The following is a 16,531-nucleotide window of genomic DNA, read 5'->3' as shown; positions in this document are numbered from 1 at the left end:
CTGCAGTTAGGAATCTTGAGCCCACATAACTGAAGCCTGTATCCCAGGCTGCTCTACCTGACTGCATTAGTCACTGCATTGAGTTGCTAATGTGGACGTGGGTGGCTCTCCTGCTTTTCCCTCCCTGTGCCAGCCATCCTTCCTGTTCTTCTTTCCAACAAACACTTCTAAATCACCAAACTGTCAAGAACTGTCATCTCATTTGGAACAATAATGGGGGTGAGGGGACTTAGTTCTACCTGAAATGAAGTTAAGAACTGTTATAGCAGAACCTTTAAATTCTAAAAGATACCAAAAAAGGTCATACCAAAGTTTGCCTTTCTTTTTTTGTTTCCTTTTCTGAGAAGGAAGCAGCATGGTATCTTTAAATGTAGAGAGAAAAATGAGAAGACATCATGATCCAACTTAGAACACAAATGTTACAGGGACAAAAAATAGTCACAACCAGTTTAACAGTCAAATGAATAAATGTCCAAAAACTGCAAACACCAAGCTACTGATGTAGTTCTGCAAAGGAGCTTTTGCTTAGAATACCATCAGTAAGGGACTGGGAGCCTGCTCAAGTGGTAGAGCACCTGCCTAGAGTCTTCCATTGAGGAGCTCTAAGTGTGGGTTAATTGTAGAGCACCTGCCTAGTATGGGCAAAAGCTTTGGTTCAGTCTTCACCTTATACATGCATGTATGTATATACATATGTCTACACACATGATACAGCACTTAAAAATTCTGGAAAATGAAGAAACAGTCCAGCAGAACAGTAAGTGAAGTAGCAGGAAGCTTTGAGAAGCAGTGTGGATCATAAGGGAAAGAGCTGACAGTTTTTAACAGTCATGGATTTGCAGATAAATCAGTGAAAGATGGTTTTGCCTATCATGCTGTCAGCTTTTTTGAAACAGATAATGCCATTGTTGCTGAGGATGTAGGAGCATGGTCACGGGCACTGTGGATGTGAATGGGAGAGTTGCCTCTTGAGGCTGGCTGGGTGTTATGTAGGGGCAAGCATGCTCAGTTCTTTACCAACTGCCTTACTTCTGAGTGTGTTAAAAGGAAAGCTGATTGGTCTGCCTGTGACCTGACACAGAGAGACTTCCATCCTAGACCACTAAGGGAAAAGATGGGCCTCAGAAAATACTCTTAACTATCCCATTTCTTGAGCTATTAAGATCTTCATGTAATAACCCAGGCTAGCCTGGGCCTCATGACCCTCCTGCTTCTGCCTCCTCAGTGCTGAGATGACAGGCATGCACCACTATGCCTTGCTCTTCAGTTTAGCCAGTAAATGAAGTTGACAGTCCATAGATAAGGTTTCTGCCCCTACCACAGAGCACACTCTTATAAAATAAACTTTGGGTCTATGTGGGTTTGTGCATGTGTACATACATATGAGTTGCAGGTGGCTGCAGAGGCATTGGATCCTTTTGGGGTTATAGACAGTTGTGAGTTGTACAACATGGGTGCTGGGAGCCCAGCGTGAGTCCTCTGCAAGAGCTTAACCTCTGAACCATTTCTCCAGCCCACAATAAATAGAGGTATGTATTAAATAACGATTGAAAGTATAATAGGAGCTGAGGAGTTTGCTCAGATCCATACCACACAAACATAAGGATCTGAATTCAACCTCTAGAGCCCATGTAAAAAACCATGTGTGGTGGACCATGCTTATAATCCCAGACCTAGCAAGGTGAAGATGGGTTGGTCCCTGGAGCTCACTGACCTGACAATCTTGCCCACTTGGTGAATTCCAGGTCAGTGGAAGACCCTGCTCCAAAAACAGCAAGGTGGTTGGCATCAGAAGAACACTGAAGTTTGTAGCACATACACATGCGCACACATGGATATGAGCACACATACACTAAACCTTTTGAAGTCTTATATAGGAAATACATAAGCTAGTAGCAGAGCTGTTTATAGTCATGGTCAGTTACCATATGCATGCTCTTACCCAGCTGATAGTATGCCAGAGTCACTGTAGGCTCACAAGTCATGTGTTGCACTAAGACGATAAGGCGCCTGGATGATAGGAACTTTCCACCTCCAATATAATTATATGTGACCTTCATCATATACTTGGTCTGTGATTAACAGAATATGCACCTGTATTTGCAGTTGGTATAGAAATGATTTTTGATGATAAAAGCCATTTAAAAGCTGAAAGTCTGCAGGAAACTGGACGGTGGTTCTCTGTTGAAGGAGGTACTTCAGAGAGATAAGGTGGGGTGAGGGGAAGTTTTCTTCTCTATCCTTTGTATGTCTCTCACCTTCGTGTACTTTTCCCTTTTTACTTTAAGCAGTTAACATTCTAACTGGCTTAATGGCATACTCCTGTAATCTCATCTCTGGAGAATTATATCCAGGGAGATCCAGAATTTGAAACCCCATCTTTGAAAGCAGCCTAAAGAGATGGGGATATAGCTCCATCAGTAGAGTGCTTGTCCAGTACTCAAAAATCCTCGGATTTGATCCCCATCATGAAGGAAAACAGGCTCATATCTGTAATTTCAGTGCTGAGTAGGTAGAGGCAGGTGGGTCAGACAGTCGATGTTATCTTTGGCTGTATAATGAGCTCAAGGATAGCCTGGGCTACACAGACCCTGTCTGAAAACAGAGAAGATTGGTATCTTATATCATGGTTTCTGTCCTTGCCTTTTAGCCCTGGAAAAAACTCGAACAGAATTATTTGACCTGAAAACCAAATATGATGAAGAAACTACTGCAAAGTAAGTGGCTGTGTGATATCCTCCTCTGTTTTGGTTTTTTTTTTTTCTTCTGTTTTTTTGCATTTGGTCAAGATGACTGTGCTATTGCTAATCCACAGAAGATGGGCTTGGAAGATATTCAACCTCCTGTCATGCTGTCAAGATATAATGTCAGTCTAGTAAGTCCCTTGTATCATATCCATCCCACTGAAACTTCTGTTCCTGATCACAAAGAAGTCTAGACTTTGCACGCTCGTGTGTGCGTGTGTGTCTGTGTAAATGAGTGTGCATACCACAGTGTACATATAGAAGTCTGAGGACCCCTTTAAGACAGGGTCTCTTGTTTCTGCCTGTTTTATGCTCTGGGCTAGCCTATCTGTAAGTCTCTAGATGAGCCTCCTGTCTCAGCCTCTTGTCTCACTGTATGAGTAGGATTACAGATGTGCACTACATCTGACTTTATTTTTTAATTTATTTTATTTTATGGGTTTGGGTGTTTTGCCTGTCTGGTCTTGGTCTGTATGTCTTGTGTATTGTGTGTGAACCAAAAGAGGGCATCAGATCCTCTGAAGTTGCAGTTACAGGTGATTGTGAGCCACCATGTGGAGGCTAGGAATCGAACCTGAGGTTTTTTCATTTGTATGCTAGAGGTCAAACTCCCATTATCATACTTACACAGCAAGCATTTTTACCTGCTTAGCCATGTTCAGCCCATATGCTTTACTTTTTTCTACACTGGGAAAGGGTGAACTTTCAAGCAGTGTGATTGGTGGGACACTTCTGTGGAAATACAATCTGGAGAAATTGTGTCACCTTCTTTTTCTGCGACAGAGTACCTTAGGAAGAATAAGCACAGCCTATAAAAGCAGCTTGTCACTGAGTCTTAAAGCTTTGTGCAGGGCTTCCTGTGTGGGGACACTCAGGGATGAAACTGAGCCAATGATGCTTCCTGCTTACTTGACCATTGTCAAGATGACATCAGACATTACAGTAACTGTGACAGGAACATTTACTACCAGACCCCTCCTTGTAGATGAGCAGAGAGGAGGAACTGATATTGTCCTAAGTTGTGAGTCAGCCACAAGTCTGCTAGCTATGGCTAATGTTCAGACAAGCTGTGTAAAGCTGAAGTTTTCATGGCTTTTTCCCATTGGAGAAGGCTCTTCTGATCTTCCACAAAAATGTACATGTATTTAGCAGCAGTGCTGCCTTCGGCCACTGGGAACACAGGTCCTTGGTTTGTTCATATGTTGCTCCAATAGGTATCAGTAGAGTCACATCTGAGTTGCTCCCACCCTATTGTAGTGAGAGACAGGACTTACACCCCATCAATCCTTGTCCTTTTCATGTGACATGTGTTTGTGTATTTGAATTGTGTGTCTGTGGAAGCCAGACATTGGGTATTTTCCTCAATCACTCGCTTCTTATTTTTTTTATTTATTTTATTGTTTTATGTATATGAATGTTTTGCCTACATTTATGTCTGTACCATGTATATGCCTGATGCTCTCAGAGGTTAGAAGATAGCAACAGAGTCCCTGGAATTGGAATTATCAGGTAGTTATGAGCCACCATATAGGTGCTGTGTGTCCAACTCAGGTCCTCCGGAAGAGCAACCAGTACTGTTAACCACTGGGTCATTTCATCTCTCCTCGTTTTTTGTTTTAAGCAGGGTGTCTCAATAAACTTGGAGTTCACACAGGGACTACTAGACTGTTGGCCAGTGAGCTCTAGGGATAGGTAGTCCTCAGGAGTGGGAGTACCAACATGTGCTACCACACTTAGGTTTGTACATGGGTGCTAGGGTTCTGAACTTAGGCCCTCATTCTTACATAGCAAGCCATCATCTCCCTAGCCTCAGGGCCATCTCTTGACCCTCTACTCTCCTTTGTTTAGTAGTCCAGACCTTAAGGCCCAGTTAGTTCCTAGACCTGCAGTCAAACTATAACTAGATAACTTAGAACTTATTCACAGAGACCCAGATGTCCTCATCAGTCTCCCTAGCTGGCTGGCTTGATAGCATAGCTAAACCTCATAAAAACCTTTAGGTCATCACTCTCCTCCCTCCATGCTCTACAGTTAGACTTGAAAAGTACACATGAGCTCAGTTTAAGGGAGTAATGGTTAAATTTCCTTGTAAAATTCTGTGACATTGGGCTTAACTCCTTCCATCCCAAAGACAGGACCATCTAAGAGCAGCTGCCATCATCCAACTGGAGGACACACACGTTACTCCCACCCTTTGAAAGCTCATAGACTTTCTCACCTGCAACACATTCCTGCAGAAACCACATCAACCACCATGATAAAACTCCTGGACCCTGTCCCCTTTTCTGTCGATGTTTTATCTTCATGTAATGTGATCATTTTTGCTTGGATTTTATCCTACCAAGCTGATCATTTTTCTCAGTAACTAAATATTTTTATTTTCTTTTGTTTTTTGTTTTCTTGAGACTGGCTGTCTACACAGCCCGGGCTGCCCTGATGTGCAGACAGCATGTTAATCAGTGTGTGGCTCCTCCTTCCACTCCACATCACTGTCTTGATTGGCCTAAGTCCTAGTGAGTTTGGAAATATAGTTGTTCATATCACTATTCATTATTGCTAAACTGTACTACTTTCTTGTATGTACTTGTTTTCTTGTCTATGTTTCTATGTGTGTATGCAACAGCATCCCTTTAGAGGTCAAAGGACAACCTTGGGTGTTCGTGATTATGGATTTAGCAGTCTTTTCTTTTGAGAGCTTTTGATGTGCATATGTTATGAGTGTGCATGTATGTGGGTACATATGTACATATGGGCAGCTGAATGTGGAAGTCAGAGGTTGGTGTCAGGTGTTTTCCTTAAGAGTTCTCCACCTTATATATTTTGAGTCAGGGTCTCACTTGAACCCAGAGCTCACTGACGCAACAGCCTGCTTTAAGGATATCAATGTTTTTGCCTCCCTGGTGCTGGATGCAGGCAGCCTACCAAGCCAACCCAGGATTCAAATGAGTCCTAGGGCTCTGAACCACAGTCGTCCTGCTTGTATGGCAAGTGCTTTACCCACTGAGACACATTCCTAGTCCTCCTTTTGTTCTTTTTTGAGAGGGGGTTTCACTGTACTACTTAGGCTGATCTGAAACTCCTAGGTTCAAGAGATAGTTCCTTCATTGGCTTCTGCAATAGCCGGGGGCTGTAAGTGTGCTGCTGTACCTGGCAAGGACGTGGGACTCAATGAGTGCTTTCTAAATATAAGAAGTCTGTGAAAGAGCAAGGCCACCTTGGTCTCCTGGAAGACCTGCCACAGTTCTGAAAACTGTGCCCACAGCATAGTGGATTGATGGATGGGGAAAGGTAGTCCAACTAAACTGCACTGAAAATTTATTTCTCTGATTAGAAAAAGAAAGGACTGAGTGGGGCTAGGCAGGTGACTCAGGCTGAGAAGTGCTTGTCATGAATGCATGAAGACCTAAATTTGATCTCCGGCACCCGGATAAGAGCTGGGCTTGGTAAAGTTCATTTGAATCCTAGCACTGGGAATGTAAAGACAGGCAGATCCCTGGGGCTCCCTGAACAGCAGCTTATATTAACTGACCTCAGGACCCAGAAAGAGGTCCTGTCTCCAAAAAAAAAAAAAAGATGGATGGCTCCTAAGGAACAACACACGAGGTTGACCTTTCTGCTCTCTGGCATCCACATTCATGTGCACATGTACACACACCAGGGATGGTTTTAAACATCTTTTTATTAAAAAAAAAAAAAAAAAAAAAAAGGAATGCTTCAACGCATGCTGACAAAGAACCTAGGAAAGGAGGTAGGTAACAGAGAAAAGGCTTTGAGGAAAGACTGCTCTGGGAGCAATTGCTTTGCTTCCTGTACACACTGTGACCTCCAGGGCCTCTTGTCTCTTGGACAAGGGGCATAAGAGCAGCTGCATCACTGAGTAGCTATGGAGAGCGATGAAGTGTGTGCAGAGGCAACATTGCAAGGCCTGGGGTGTGCACAACAGAATCCCATGTATGCCTCTTGGAGAACGTTAGTCTGAAATGTGTCAGTCATTCAGACCACTGACCTTCCCTCTCCCCCATTTAGAAAGAAACCACAGGGACTGGGGCTGTAACTCAACTGATAGGGTGCTTGCCTAGCATCCACAAGGCCTTGGGGTCGATCTTCAATACTACAAGAACCAGGTGTGGTGGCACATGCCTCTAATCGCAGCACTTGGGAGGTGGAAGCCAGGAAGATGACAAGTTAAAAGGTCAGCTTCAGCTATACTGTTAGAGGCCAATTTGGGCTATACAAGACCCTTGGGGGGATGTAGGTCAAAGGCAACAAGGCCACTTGGAGCCTTCCACCCCCAACCCTAACTGCTGCTTTTGCAGTCATTTCAGCTGTACGTCAGCTGGGACTGCTTGGCTGGCTGTGATAGGGACAGTGGCAGTAAAGTTTTCCATGTGTAGGCTTGAAGCAAAATGTAATTAGCCTTTATGCACAGAACAAGGCCCCATTGATGAGTACAGCTGGTCTTTGTTTGGTCCCATCGCTGAGAGTGGGAGGTAAAGTGTTCTTCTTCATGTTTATTAATGCAAGATTCCATAGACAAATGGCAAGCACAGTTTAATGTTTGTTGGAACACGGCGGGGGGGGGGGGGGCTTGCCAAACAGTTGTTGTGTGAGCGGATTGCAGGCCCTCACATTATAACCATTGCTGGGTTAAATAAATGGATTATTTCTGCTTTTTTTTTTAATGTACCTCCCCAAATGATCAGCCCTGAGTTCCATTCTCCCCACAGCAAGTGCATATATAGCACCTTAAGGACCTTAAAGTTGCATCTTATAAAGTCTGTCAGTGTGTATTTTACCATTCTCGCTGTTCACTGGGACTGCCTTCAGCAAGCAATGGCTGCCACCCTTAGAGGGGCCTTGAACAGCTCATACACTGCCCACTTTCCTCTGCTTCTGTTTCATCTTTCACTTCCCCTTGAGTTTAAGACACCATATAATTGAGCGCAAGAATTCCCATTCTTATTTGTATTTTTTTAACGTTTTGTGGGGGAATGTGTACAATGTATTATGGTGCACATGTAGAGTTCAGAAGACAACTTGTAGGAGCCAGTTCTCTCCCACCATGTGGAGTCTGGGGATGGATCTCAGGTCATGGGGCTTGGCAGAAAGGCACTTTTACCCACCGAGCCCTCTACCCAGCTCCAGACTTTTTATTTCAGTTTTCCCTCTGTAGTGGGCCTGGGTGAACAAGGAGAGCCCTGGAACACCTTCCAGACCGCGAGGAAGATTAAGTTGTGATAAAATGCTACACTCCTACCTAAGGTTAAAGACCGGGGATGTGGCTCAGTTGTATAGTCCTTGCCTAGCTAGCATGTGTGAAGCCCTGGGTTTAACCACCAACACTCAAGAGGTAAAGGCAAAAAGATCAAAGTTAAAACTTGTCCTGAGCTACATAGCAACTTTGAGGCCAGCTTGGGCTACATAAAATCCAGTCTCAGAAAACTTAAAAAAAAAATCGATCTTTTGACAGATGGGTATCCTTTAATAATAGAGTGCATGCCCAATATGTTCAAGCTCTGGGTTCAATTCCCTCGTACTGGGCACAGAAGAGGGAGAGGAACAAACATACTCTTTCTACAGCTAATATTACTCTGTTACTCCCAAATTTTCCTTAAGTTTTTTCATGTTGTATTCCTTTCCTCTGCTTGTTTTCAAGAAAAGACATTATATATGTAAATACTTCCATAGCACGTTACAAAAGCAACATTGATGAAGAAATACTTGGATTTATTTTGAAGTATGTTCTTTGTACTGTGTGTGACCAGTGAGTATCATATCCATTGCTTTGGGAAAGACAAGACTTCTCTTAATCAGTTCAGCTGATTGCTCAGAGAACCCAAACTGATTTGCAGGCATGGGGACCTCTGTGCTCCAACAGAGGACAAGGCAGAAATTGAAAGAGGAAGCCAGAGGTTCCCAGTATGACTGTCCAATGGGAAGTATGACTAGCATGCTGGTGAGCAGAGGTGGCAGCAGCCCGTGGACAGAAGTTTTTGGACTATTACACGGTGGATTTTCAAATGTCACCACACTTGCTGTTTGTGGCAGTCATTAAGAAAGCCCTTACTATGTTAACTGCATGAATGGGGCACGGCAGGCAGCACCCAATCAGACTCCTGCCTCCTCCATTCGGCCCGAAGTGAAGTGCTGTTTTGCACAGGACCTCATAGTTCTCTGTGGCATGGATGTGCCTAGAATCTCCCAGTGAGGCTCTGGGGCATGACTCAGCGAGAGTGATTGTCTAGCATGTAACAAGGCCTTGGTTTCGTCCTCAGCAAAGGGAATAATGTCCCTTTCTGAGGCTGCCTCTATAATGGCCTTGTTAACCTGTGTGAGGGCTAATGGTGACAGCAGATTTCTATGTCTTCCTGGCAAAGCCTATTGTTTATGATTTTGCCATCCTTTTCTTTATAGTTCTACATGAATTACTCTGGAAATTAGGCTGGGCCAGATCATCTGACCAAGACTATATGCCCAAGAATCACATGGCTATTGTGATCTGTCTGTCATGTTACACAAACGTCACATCCTTTGACTCTTTTTAATTTTTTTTTTTTGCTTGTATGGTATTCTTCTTGCACACATGTCTGTGTACCACATGCATGCCTGGTGCCCAAGGAGGCCAGTAAGAAACATCAAATCCTCTACAACTGAGTTAAAAACAGTTGTGTGTATACTGGAAACCGAGCCTGGGTCATCTGGAAGAGCAATCAGTGCTTTTAACTCCTGAGCTGCCACACCTCCCTTTTATTTATCAGTGGTGCTTAGAGACAGGGTTAGCCTGAAACTCACTGTGTAGACCAGGTCTTGGACTCACAAAGATCCATCAACCTCTGCCTCCTGAATGCTGGGATTAAAGACATAACGTGTACTGCACATTCAGCTTTTGGGAGGGTGGGAGTATCTCATTCTGTATCCCTGGCTGACCCTGAATTCTGTGGCTATGATCCTACACATATATACACACACACACACACACACACACACACACACACACCAGTAAATTTGGGAAGACCAAAGGGAGGTGTCCTGAAACCTCGGTGGCCTTCTTTCCCCATCACCTTTCAAATGAATCATCAGTTTCCAGTGTGAGTTGCTGTAATTATCCTGGTTGAATTAATTTTCCTAAACACAGAGAAGCAAATCATGTGTGATTTTTAAGGGTATGGACTTGAATAGTTTAGTCAGACCTGGACTTTCCCCCAATGTCTTTCTATTTCCAGAGGCATTGATACATTTGGTAGAATTCCTGGCGTTTTCCATCCTTGTGTAAGGGTTCTGCTTCACATCTAAAACTCAGTGTTGGGTGAGTTTCCAAGGCTTTTCTGTTTCAGTCTCCTTGGGTAGGACTAGAACGAAGAGGTTGGCTTCCTATGTCCAAACCCAGAAGACACTTGTATTACTTTGTGTGTCCATGTGTGCAAGCCTGTGCCTGTGTGCACAGATGCACATATGAGTGCATGTAGAGGCTAGAAAACAACCTTGTCTGCCTTTCCTCGGATGCAGCCCTTCCCCCTTGTTTTCCTGGAACTCACCAAGTAAGCTGGACTGTCTGGCGAGCAAGCCTATGGGATCAGCCTCTGTCTGCCTCTCACTGCTGGGAATACAAGTGTGTACCACAATGCCCAGCTTTTTCTTATGGGTTCTGGGTATTGAACTCAGCCCTCATATTTGAACAACAAGCTCTTTACCAACCGAGCCATCTCTCCAGCCCTTGGACTCTACATTTTGAAATTTGAATTAGTTGCCATTTAGGTGCTGGTACTATGAGGATCAAAAGTTTCAAGCTCAAACCATCCCAGAGATGTTAACACCTTAATAAACACTTAAAATTAACTGTGGAAACCAGGTAGTGCACACCTTTAATCCCAGCATTCCAGAGACAGAGGCCGAAGGGTCTCTGTGAGTTCAAGGCCAGCTTGGTCTACACAGTGAGTTCCAGAGTAGCCAGGGCTACTTAGAGAGACCCTGTCTCTAAAGCCATTTACTTCATTAATGATTGATGTGGGAAGGCCCGACCTACTGTGAATAGTGTCACCCCTAGGCAGGTAGTTTTCAAAGAAAGCAGGCTAAGCAAGCCAGTAAGCAGTATTCCTCAGTGGTTTCTGCTTCAATTCCTGCCTCCAGGTTTCTGCCTTGAGTTCCTGCCCTGGCTTCCATCATAATGGGCTATAAACTGTGAGAGATGAAATAAACTCTTTCCTCACCAGCTTTCTCTCAGTCATGGTATTTATCACAGTAACAGAGATGCAAATTAATATAGTCAGTATCAATGGTGACTATAGTTTAGTGTCAAAATGTCACATTTGTGTAGGACTCATGTTTTGAAGTGTGAACAATTCATTCAGTGTGAGGGACCTCCTACCTTACCTTGACTCTGGCTCTGTAGTGGTAGAAATATGTGTGAAAGACCCAGTAGCATCCAGGTGAGCTTCAAAGGCATCTGTCTTGGAGAACTCAGGGATTCTAGGCTGGTTACATCAAATAAAGAGAGATACCGAACAGTTGACTACCCAAGGGCCCTCATTCTAAGATAGTTTGTAAGAAACTTTGTAGGCGCATGCATATATGTTCATGCATGTGGAAACAAAGGACTACCTCAGTTGTTACTCGGGAACCACCCACATTGGTTTTTGAGATAGGGTCTCCCCAGTGGCCTGGAACCCACCTGTCTTCATCTTTCCAGCACTCACGTGCCACTAAACCCAGGTCCTTGTGCTTGGGCCATCTCTGACTCTCACTTACTTTTAGGAAGCCGAATGAAATGTTTCCTGTAGGAAAGCCAGAGCAGAGCCAGATAATTGAGCTCATTGTTTTCCTTCACGGCTTGTTTGCCCTTTCATTCTCTTCCTAAGGTGCTGGATGTTGAGGAATGTCTCCATTTGCCAGAAAGACAGTGGGGTGTCTCATATTTCCCCCGCCAGACCACTAGTTCTGAAGCGAGGCTGCAGAATGAATTTTTAATGCTGAACGTTATGGCATCGCTCTTGCAGCCAGCCACATTGCTCTCCTGAGCCTACAGATTTAATGCTCGGATGAGCAGAGTGAGGACTTGGGGGCACTCAACACAGTGAGAATTAACCCCCCAACAACCATGCTGGTGCCCTCTTATCTCCAGAAAGCTAACCCTAAGGAGTCAGAAGAGAAAATTAAAACTCTATAGTGTTTGGAATGTTCTCCAAACAGCCTGGAGCACAAAGCAGGGCATGATCTCAAATCTCATCAGATAGTGTGCGCTTTACCTTTTCACTTTTTTTTTCACCATGGCTGTTCTTACTTGGATGGATTTCTGCAATCTTCCCACCCTTAAAAAAGCTTTACGATCTGCAAGGCTTACAGAATACACATAAGACTGGAGACTCTCCAGTTTCTATGAAAAGTCCAAATGGAATCAGAAGTCCAGAGCTGGTCGCTAACAATGGAAAAGGGACCATTCGTATTCAGGGGCTAATTCTGGTTTGGACCATATGGTTGATTGTTATTTTTCCCCTCAGGAGGTTTCTATATTTTTGAAGTTTTCAAAATTAAGAACAAGTTGTATATAAAAATTGTTCAAGCTTAAATAAGTTGGAGAAGGGAGGAATCTTCAACAAGCAGTAGAACAAATGGCTGAGTAAATAGATAATAAACTAGGGCTGCGCTCTATGCCAATTAAAGCCTAGATGTCTTAAATATATACATGTAAAAGAAATCATGCAAACACTAAGAGAGATTTTAGGTGAGGATTTATATAATAAGGGAATGGAAGAGACTTTTTTTTTTTAGCTTGATGCCAAAAGTAGAAAACCTATGGGATATTCAAAGATTTCTGGAGGTGGATGGTGGACAGGACAGGGAGAAGAGTGACATGAGGATAGATAAAACATCTGCAGTGTGGAAGTAGAAAAATGGTGAATATCTGTTTCTTACAAAGCCATACAAAATATTAGAGTTCAGTAGAGTGGATGTATAGATGGGAGGAAGGGATAATGGACTGATGGGTGAGTGGGTAGAAGGCATGGATAAATTATTAACAATTTATAAGACAGATAAAGGGTTAGCATATTATTTCCTACAAAACAATAACAAAAATCTGTAGGTGAATAAACTGGATAGATTAAATGAGGTAATGGATGGGTAGATGTAAATGGCAAATAGGTGAATGGTGGAAAGAGTGAATATATGGATCAATGCACAAATTGATGGATGAAAGGTAAATGGATGGAAAAAATTGTAAGACATATACAGTGTATATGTCTTACAAAGCAATAGCAAAATGTATAATACCCAGAAGAGAAAGCTTTTTCTGTTCTCTCCTAGGTAGATATTTGTACCACAGGCATTTCAAACTGCCTTTCGTAACTTTCCTCTTTATTGCAGGCTGCTGTCCCTCTTTTTGTGGTTTGTGTCACCTCCCACTTGAGATCATTATTTTTTCCTTCATTCCAAAAACCTCGGGTCCTTCTTGACTCTCTGTTGCCCTCCTTTCTAAATCTACATCAGTCCCCTTCCACAACTATCTTCATTTCTTATTTCTTAGCGCTACTGTTACCACCATAATCTGAGCTCTTTCCTCACTCAGCATCGTTTCTATATCTTATCAACTTGTCTCTCTGCTGCCATTTTCTCTCTGGATGAATCTACCTTCCCAGGATCTGCTAAAAGTGTGCAGAACATAATAATCCTGTGCTGAGCTGTCCTGGTTAAGATCCTCCCTTGCTGCTCTCCTGCCACCAAGGACAAGGCCCAGATCACAATGCAGTTGCCTTAACAGCTCCATCCCATGCCAAAACCAGCCCCCGCCCCGAATCCGTGCTCTTCCACACCTCTGACCCTTAGCTCTGGCTGTGCTCAGGGCTGTCTCCCTAATCACTTAGCATGGGGTCTGTGGAGAGAATTCAGGGAGATTTGAATCTAGACCCTGAAATAGTACATCTTGATTGTCAATGTGTGGTAGAGCAGTTTTCTCTCGTTTGTAAAGGTAGTCAACAAACCAGGCTAATTTCAGATGTGGAGCCTTGTCTGTTGTCACTGATGCTGTTCTCTCATCGCCTCCAGTTATATCACAGACACTTCCAGTGCTCAGCACAATACTGATCGGTCGCTAGTAGTGTTGTTTATCTTCCCACTAAAGGACACCTTGATATAGCACAGATTTATGTTTCTTCTAACATTCTATTAACTGTTCTTGGAAGTAATTGTTGCTCTTAGTAAATGCATATATTTAAAATATTTTAGGGCTGAGGCTGTAGCTCAGTGGGTAGAGTGTATACCTATCATGTATGGAGATCCCTTGGTTCAACTTCCACTATTATATAAACTGGACATGTAGTGCATGCATTTAATCCTAGCACTCAGAGTTCTAGGTCATCTTTGTCTCCATAACAAGTTAGCCTAGCCTACATGAGATCTTACTTTTAAATTCATTTTTAAGAATTCTGTTTGAATGAGATGTGGCATTGCGCTTGTGAGCGCAAGGCCTATAGTTTCAGATATGTAGCACCAAACCCAAGTCGCCATATTGGAACCCAAGTTTGTCTAATATTTTGCATGGTGCAAATCAGATATAAAAAATTACTCATACCAGGCAGTGGTGGCACATGCCTTTAATCCCAACACTTGGGAGCAGAGGAAGATGAATCCCTGAGTTCAAGACCAGCCAGGTCTACGAAGCAGGTTCCAGGACAGCCAGGGCTGTTATACAGAGAAACCCTGTCTTGAAAAAAAAGAGGGCAGTAGAAGAATGATAATTACATGTCTTTGACTTCTGCCAATAATTTCACTCTATCTGCCTAAATCTTTATCCTGATAAATTGCATACAATCTTTAATTTTCATGTCTGTATACTGTCTTACTGTTTCTGTTGGGTTTTTTGTTTGTTTTTGATGCCTTCACTGTTTGCTCACTTAATTTTTGCAGAATGCCTCTTATCATTTTATCAAGTTTTATAAATTAACTCAGGTAATAAATTTACCCTTATTTACTACACCTGCAAATGTATAATGTCATTATTCTTTCTCTGTACTAGCATTTTGTAATTTGATTTTTATAGGTCGAATATATGCCTCATTGTTTTAATTCCCCCATGTTTCATAATTATGTCCCTATTTTAGATCATTTATTGTATTTTCCAGATATTTACAATTGGCATATGGAAATTTATTTTCTTGTCTTTACCCAAAATGAATGAAATTTGTTGGCCTCATCTCTAACCACCCATTTGCTAAACTGAATTGCTTGGCAACCGTATTACCCATATGTCGTGACTCTTTCAAACCTTTTATGACAACAGGAACAGGCGATGTTTTGAAACAGGTTCTCCTGTAGCCCAGGCTGGCCTCTCACTTGCAGTGTAGCTGAGAATGACCTTGATGTCTGACTCCTAATAACTTCCTAATATATTTCAGAAAGAGTTTACCATATTAATTCAGCACCTGAGTGTTCAGATCTTTTCTTACTGAGGTTCACCTAGTGAGCCCATCTGAGGCCTTTTAAAAGTAGTGTATCTCAGTGTTCTACCATTCCATACAGTACTGTAATCACAGGCCATGTCCAAGTAGCAGCAAATTATACTACATTACCTTAACCCTCCTTCTGCAGCGAGGCCCACTCTTCTAGAACATCCATTCTGAACTCGAGGATTCCTACCAATGAATTCTCTTAAGTTATTTAGATTGTCCAGCTTTTTTTATTTTCAGAGAGGGGGATTGTTTTGTTTTGAAAGGGCATTGTATAGTCCAGGCTGGCCTCCAACAAACTGTATAGTGGATGCTGGCCTTGAACACAGATCTACCTGCCTTCATTTCCTTAATGCTACGATTACAGGTGTTCCCCTCCACACAAGGCCATTTCCAACAATATTCCGCTGCTTAGCAGAAAAATCACTACCCTTGCATGAATTGTGCGTAGTAGATTCCAGGAGGAGACATACACTGACTAACAATGTTCTTGTCATTGTATTATTTTCAAAACCCCTCCCCCCTTTTTTATTTTCTCTAAACTCAGAAATCTGTCATCTGGGTATCCAGGGTCCTCCTTTAAATGTCTTTTAAAAAATGAACTCCATTTCCTCTCCAGAGCAACAGTGACATTGTTCAGTGCCAATCAAAGGTGAAATGGCTCAGCAGGTAAAGGAACTTGCTCTGCAAGCCTGATTATCTGAGTTCAATCTCCAGAGCCCATATAAAGGTGGAAGGAGAGGATCAACTCCCCAGAATTATCCTCTGACCTCCACATGCATGCCTTGGCACACGCATACTGCAGTCTCACACATACACACAATATAATAATAATTATTATAATAATAATAATAATAAGTTAAAACTAAAAACATACGCTATAAAACCAAAGATTTGACCTTGATCCTGTCCCATTGGAGAGATTCTATCAACCAACATTATCCAGCCATGATGGAAAGCAGGAGCATATGGCTTACCCATTAAGACTCCCTTCCAAGGGCCAGGCATGATGGCACATGCCTTTAGTCCCAGCACTAGGGAGACAGAGGCAGGCAGATCTGAGTTCAAGGCCAGCCTAATCTACAAATAAGTTCCAGGACAGCCAGGGCTACATAGGGAAACCTTGTCTCGAAAAAAACGTGTGTGTGTGTGTGTGTGTGTTGATAAGAATAAATCTTAAAAGAGAGGGTTGATGGGATAGCTCAGCATTTAAAAACACTTGCCACACAAGCCTGACAACCTGCATTCAATCCCCAGAACCTAGATAAAGGTGGAAGGAGAAAACTGACTCATGAAAGTTGTCTTTTAACCTCCACATGCAATGGTGTAGCATGGCATGCACATGCACAC

General features: G+C 42.8%; 1 protein-coding gene across 7 annotated transcripts in view; it reads left to right on the top strand.

The window, feature by feature from the left end:
• Cux1 (cut like homeobox 1) overlaps positions 1-16,531 on the top strand; it is a 329,866-nt gene that overhangs the window by 206,496 nt on the left and 106,839 nt on the right. For all 7 annotated transcript variants that reach the window (XM_038345005.1, XM_038345004.1, XM_038345002.1 and 4 more), the window contains exon 8: positions 2,651-2,717. In XM_038345005.1, coding sequence (XP_038200933.1) covers positions 2,651-2,717 — 67 coding nt within the window. The remainder of the gene's footprint in view (positions 1-2,650; positions 2,718-16,531) is intronic.

Source organism: Arvicola amphibius, chromosome 10 (assembly GCF_903992535.2).
Source record: "Arvicola amphibius chromosome 10, mArvAmp1.2, whole genome shotgun sequence".
Taxonomy (NCBI): Eukaryota; Metazoa; Chordata; class Mammalia; order Rodentia; family Cricetidae; genus Arvicola; species Arvicola amphibius.
Note: the sequence above shows the minus strand (reverse complement) of the source record. Positions and strands in the feature narration are given on the sequence as shown.